The sequence below is a fragment of the Nymphaea colorata genome, chromosome 9 (assembly GCF_008831285.2).
Source record: "Nymphaea colorata isolate Beijing-Zhang1983 chromosome 9, ASM883128v2, whole genome shotgun sequence".
NCBI classification, from domain to species: domain Eukaryota; kingdom Viridiplantae; phylum Streptophyta; class Magnoliopsida; order Nymphaeales; family Nymphaeaceae; genus Nymphaea; species Nymphaea colorata.
This window is the reverse complement of record NC_045146.1, coordinates 18,670,451-18,676,757: the sequence shown is the minus strand read 5'-3', so window position 1 is coordinate 18,676,757 and position 6,307 is coordinate 18,670,451. Positions and strand designations below refer to the sequence as shown.

The 6,307-nt window shown below is 37.8% G+C and overlaps 1 protein-coding gene across 1 annotated transcript; it reads right to left on the bottom strand.

The window, feature by feature from the left end:
* Nucleotides 1–745: 745 nt before the first annotated feature.
* On the bottom strand, nucleotides 746–6,092 carry LOC116261021 (serine/threonine/tyrosine-protein kinase HT1-like). Its single transcript, XM_031639592.2, has 3 exons — nucleotides 4,711–6,092; nucleotides 3,920–4,375; nucleotides 746–1,377 (listed from the first exon to the last, which is right to left on the bottom strand). Exons 1-3 carry the CDS (start codon nucleotides 5,062–5,064, stop codon nucleotides 1,129–1,131), a joined length of 1,059 nt encoding a protein of 352 aa, XP_031495452.1. The 5' UTR covers nucleotides 5,065–6,092; the 3' UTR covers nucleotides 746–1,128.
* Nucleotides 6,093–6,307: the final 215 nt, after the last annotated feature.

Sequence of the window (6,307 nt, the reverse complement as noted above, 5' to 3'; positions counted from 1 at the left end):
TGTCTATCTAATTAAGAGGAAAATCGGCATATGGAGTGGCTCTTCTCACTAGCCTCTGGAACAAGTATTATTAATCCGAGTTTTGCATGGTGAGTCTTTAGGTATTCTGGAAAAAACGTGAATGGTTGAACATTCTGCTTATTTGCTGCTCTCAACCATGCACTGTGTTTAGTTGATTAATGAGGAAGATGGAAATCTTGGGATACGAAGATGGATTCAAGTTACAAGTAGTGTCCTCTAATAATATATGTTAGTAAAATACCTCTTTATTTTGCAAATTTTTCATTTCAATGCCATGTGTCACGTATTTAATGACGTTAATGCTTCTAGAAAATGCTCAAGCTCATAAGGAACTGGTACAGAGTTGATATCATTTTCAAAATAAGTTAAAAGCAGTATTACTAAATGAAAGGCTTCCCCCTATCAAGCTTTAATCAGTAATGTTATGGAGATCCCACTGCTGACACTGTAGCACTCCAGAAGTTCCTAAAACGCCAAAAATGCTCATCACATAACAATGCACCATCTCTCCAATTTTTCATTTGCTGGATCCTTCGAGCTCTTAAATGCATACAGATGTCGACATCATTATGGTAAAGAAGGTCCAAGTGGAAGCCAATAGTTATGTGGTATCAATATTCAGAAATATCATCACACATCGACACATATGAACATCCATAAGAACGCACATAGGGCTGTAGAATAAGAGTAAAATGCGAGAATAATTTTTAGTGGAGAGTAGAAGTTAAGAGAATAAGAAAAGCGAAGCTTCATCCATATTACTTGACTCTTGTGTGCACACAGAAATGGAACAGAAGGCAGCCAGCAGAAACAGAAATGGTTCTACGCGCATCCACTGATACATTTTTAATCTCCAAGATAGAATACAAGCACTTACATATCAAGCTCAGTATGCAACTCATACAGAAGCAGAATCACATTATTTGACTACTGAAGTGTCAAATCTTGCACTCTTTCTTCAGAGTGCAAGACACTTCCATTGCTTGACTCCTTGTAAATGCAGGAGCGTGCAACACATTCGCGTCTTCTGCAATACTTTCTACCAATAAAACAAGACATTACCAATGAATAGTGGAACCGAGACTGGTGTATGGCACTTAAAAGGTGTTAGGCTTGTAAAGATGTGGCTCTTCGTGTCACCATGCGCCTGGGAAAGCAGCTAAAAATTTTGTTATAATCAGCGGGCTTATAGGATAAGAAAAATGATGGATCTTGCTCAAGACTTTCAACGTAATCTTCAAGAATTGGAACAATTTCATCAAATTGTGGACGCTTATCTGGGTTGCTTGCCCAGCAATGGTTGATGAGGCTAGAAATTGCTGCAGGGCAAGTGGCAGGTATAGGTGGCCGAGCATTCTGCAATCATTTTAAAATTGTTAACTTAAGAATTAAGCTGGAAGCTGAAGATATTAGAAATTTAGAAATGAAAAAAATACAGAAGTCATACTTTCTATAAGCATATACACATACAGCTTCTTCTTTTTTTTTTTTTTACTTGACTTTTCTCATTTCTGTGCTTGTTAAGGAATGTGGTGCATTGACAATACAGGGCAAAGCCTGCATAAGCATATCATTTTCTTTGCACGAACAGACAAATAATGCCAATGGATGTACCCTGTCATACAGATCAGAGTGACCAAAAAAAAAAAGAGAGAAAAAGAAAAATCACTGACTTCATTATGCCTAGAGAAGTTTCTGAACTATCTATTCAAAGCTACTGCCTATGCCATCTACACCCCCCCTAGCTGCAAGTCTAGCACTTGGTTTAAGTTATCTACCCAAGTGAGCATAAAAACCTTTTGTTTTTCATGGGAAAAAATTATTATAACATCTAGGCCTTCTACATTTTTTTCATTGCTTGATGACATTAGACTAACATGATAGAACACTTTTGAACACCTTTAGGTTATAGATGCTTAATTATATGCTCCAAGAAGAATGCTAAACTACCTTTCTGGTGTTTGTGAGCCTGCAATAAGTGTTTCGGAGCCAGGCGAGACTACTGAAACATAGAAACTAATGAGAGAATCTCATGATATTTGGTGCATGTTTCTATTTTTCTGTTTACGTTGGAATTCTAAAAGCTATTTCAAATCGATACCAATAAAAATGCACGAAATAATTATAAAATCTTAATTTTGGTTATTCTACGAAGTGAGAAAGTCCTTCATTTGCTACTCGAACTGGCAGAAGTACCTACCTGATCACTTATCCTTTGCGGCTTGGGTGATCAGCTTTCCAGTGTCACATTCTTTTAATCACTTTATATATATATATATATATATATATATATATATATATATATTTGACTTCTTACAATTTCACAAAAAATGAACACAGCTTTGAGCCTTTGAATACTAGTAGAAAGTACACATTACATTAGTTCAATCAACCAATACATATTTGTTTAGGAGGTGAAACATCAACCATTCAAATTGTACTAAAATTGCGCAACAAAAAATTCAAATTTTTTTCACAAAAATGAGTTAATATAATGCATGTTCTTTAGATCATGAAATACTTGACGCAAATTTTTCTGAGCGCCTAAAACTATTTCAACAAAAGACACACATATATACACAGACAAAGTACTGGTTATACAACGTTAGCAAGGACAAACTTAAAGATATAGAGCTGATCAAACACCAAACAGGCAAACAACAGGAATTGATTTCTTTATCATAACTTAAAAAGTGGAGCCCATCAATAAATTCATGCGTTTTCATATTGTACAGCTGTAATGGCAATTGCGTAAGAAAAGAAAATTGCACATGGGCAGCTGCATGTGCCTATGCAGGCATGCATGGATAGACCAACAAAAAAAGGATTAAGTATGCAGCCAAGTAGTTGCCTCCATTCATATTTCTAGTATGTGTCTTTTGGATACGTGCATTAAAAATTGAGACTATCATATGTTATATCTTGTCGTATGAGGTTCATTTGTAAATTTCATAAATCACAAACTCCCACAGAAAATAAGAAAAAAAAACATGTCACTGTAAGTAGGAAAAAAAATGTGTTCACATTATACAACACAAAAGGAAATTTGAAGAGCCTCACAAGGCTATAATATGCAGGTTCATCTAACAGAATGCTTTAGTGGATGCAGCAGGCAATGTTACTGAAATCACCAATTTAGTATGAAGAAGAAGGACCTGCATCCTCCACACATAAGAAACATATTTACATGATGCATCTTCTTCAACATAATCCACAAGGACCTTCCAATCACATTATTTCAGAAAACATAAGAAATTTCTCCATCTTAAACATTTAATTAGCTGGTCTAAATGAAATTCACATGATTATATATTACAAATTACTGACAAGATACCTATCAACATGACCATCAAATGAGAAAAAGATTATAGAAGGACAGCAGATAAGCAGTTCGCAACATCACATGACTGAAGAAAGTGACAAAAAAAGGACTCAATGCCAGAGCTTGCCAATCAGATCCATATCAATATAGTTTGCTTGGCGATAAATTTTAATGCAACTCAAGGAGTCAGAGTTAGATTTCATTGTCATTTGAGAAAAAAACGAACCCAGCGGCTAGACGCCACACCCTGAAATTAAATGCCAAACACTCATTGAGACACACCTTAGATACATGTGAACATACAAAATATTATGTTGTTAAAAATTAAAATATATGTGAATCAGAAAATGCAGTTATAATCAAGGCAATTGTTGATCATTTTTGCATGACACAAGGTATGATTCAAACTGGAAACGGATCAACACCACACTCAATCAGTCAAAATTGTTTTTCTTTTCTTTCTTTGAATAACCAGAATAAATTACTGAAAAGTACAGGAAATAATTGGCACTTATGAAAATTCACATGATTGCCAAGAGATAGAGCTAGAAGAAACTGATATCAACATAATTATACCTTCTGGGATACTGCATATGCAGCTTGTTCAGCCGTCATATCTTGAAATGGTATCAACGCTGTTAGAATCTCCCAGAAGACGATCCCAAAACTGTAAACATCAACCTTTTTGGTATGTTGTCTTTCCTTGATCATTTCTGGTGCCATCCAACGATAAGTCCCCATGAAACCCTTGACATCATCACACTGAGATTCTAAGCATGAGATGCCGAAATCTGCCACTTTCACACACATATTGTCCCCAAGAAGTAGGTTTTCCGATTTGAGATCCCTATGAAGTATGCCTCTAGAATGAAGATAATGCATTCCACGAGCTATATCAAGGGCCAACCTGAGAACCAGCTTCATGGGGAGAGAATGAGGCTCCTGTTGATGCAGGTACTTCCTCAATGACCCCCCTGACATATACTCAGTGATAATGCAGAATATAGGGGGTTTCTTGCAAGCTGCAACAAACTACACCACGTAAACCAGAATATTTAGAATTCAGTAAATTGCATTTCAGGATGGTAAATGATGGTAAACAACAAATGGAACACCCACAGATCTATGTGATATCAGAAACTATGACATGTAACATAAATCTCTGATAACCATATATCCACATCAAGTATGAGCCGTGCATGCGTGCTTCTGGTGCAGCCAACCCAGGTATACTATAATAAATTACATGGAATAGACTCTTAAAAAACTTTCAGTAGCATGGGTCTTGAAAAAGACACACAGTAAATTACGAGTTACAGAAATCCAATCTCTGAATTTATATATTTCGTGGTGTGGGAAATACTTACCGAGATGATGTTAGGATGCTTGAGGCCAAAAAGGAGGGAAACTTCTGAATTGAACTGTTTCTCAACGAGCGCCGCCAATGCATCGTCTTCCTCAGGGAGACTTACGATTTTGACTGCGACCTCCTTCTCCCTGTAGATCCCATGGTATATTCTACTGTGACGTCCCGAAGCAAACCTGCTTCCTACCAGCAACTGGGACATATCTGCGCTCCAGTTCTCCTCCCCTTCTTCCTTGATCGCTCCGCCGGAAGAGACCAGATATTTAGACCACGAGATCACCCTCTTGTCCTCCGTATATCCTCCAACGGTCCTAGAATTGAATGAATTCCTCTTCAGTGATAGTAGCTTCTTCATTGCTTCCGGATATTCGTCAATCCTGAAAAGGCTTATAAGCAATGCAGGTTCTGTACTTTCTCTGCTCAACCGACGAATGAAGACTGACACAGTACCAAGAAGTACAAGTTATCTTCGACTAGGAAACTCTGAGAACTCAAAAGTCCCAGTAGATCCACGATCTATACCAAAAATAAAGAGGAAAAAAAAACTCTCTACCAGATAATTGCTTAAAGTTCCTGTCTTCTTCTCGAACACGAGGTCTATGAAGTAAATTTAAAAAACTCAAACCTCAAAATTTTTCCCTAAAAATGACAAATATCTGAACTTCCAAACTGAAGAGTCAGATCACGGAGATGATTTCCAGGACTTTCTTGAGAATCCCAGGATCCAAGAGCTAAGACATCCAATGCAAGTCGATTGTGGTCGCAAATCCAACTTTGTCAGGAACGATTGCTGAGATTAACTTCTGTTCACTCTTTTCCCCGAATAAAACCAGCTCTTCTCCCTCCAGCATACCCAGAACCTAGAACCTATTTCTCAAACTCCAAGATGTGAAGGAACTCCCAAATGCAAGGAAGATCCCAACTTCCACAAACCAAGTTCGCTCCGTGCAAGCAAGATCAAAAACTCCCGGAGCCAAACAGATATTCACATTTGGCGGCCAACCTTTCCTCATCAAGACTCAAAAACCCCCCAGACCTAAACAGCGCGCGTCCCCATTTCAAACCTTCCATTCCCGGATCCCATCGACCGGAGCTACCCTTTACCGCAATCAAACCAAGCAGCACGAACTAAATCCGACGATACCAAGATCTCTTTCTCTTTCTAGGAAATGGCAGATCCCACTTTCCACTCTCTCCACTGAAACCCCAAAAAAATGCAGGACAAACACACAACTAAGGACACTCTCCTTCAGAGGATCCGGAAATTCCAGGATTATATATAGGGAAGGGAGAAAGAGGGAGAGAGCGTTATGCAAGTTAACTCGCAGATAGATTTTCGAGATTTCGAACCAAAAAAAAAAAGAAATAGAATTGCAGTTTAATCAACAAGCAGTTGCTTAGCAATCTTGATTGGATAAAAAATTTAGCAAACAAAGAAAACCGAAATGTGATAAGTAATGAGTCCTTGGGGTTTGTCATCACTCGCGACAGACGGCGACATGCGTCTGCAAGGAGTTACAGTACGTACGGTAATGTCCCTGATTTTTTGAATGGCAGATATAAAATTATTAAAATACCCTTACAGTGCCCGCTACAAC

Excerpts from the sequence above, each read along its gene's own strand:
- LOC116261021 (XM_031639592.2), bottom strand. The coding sequence starts at position 5,064 with ATGAAGAAGCTACTATCACTGAAGAGGAATTCATTCAATTCTAGGACC. Across the intron at positions 4,376-4,710 it reads AGCATCCTAACATCATCTCG|TTTGTTGCAGCTTGCAAGAA; the intron begins GTAAGTATTTCC and ends TACGTGGTGTAG. Across the intron at positions 1,378-3,919 it reads CATATGCAGTATCCCAGAAG|AATGCTCGGCCACCTATACC; the intron begins GTATAATTATGT and ends AAATGATTGCAG.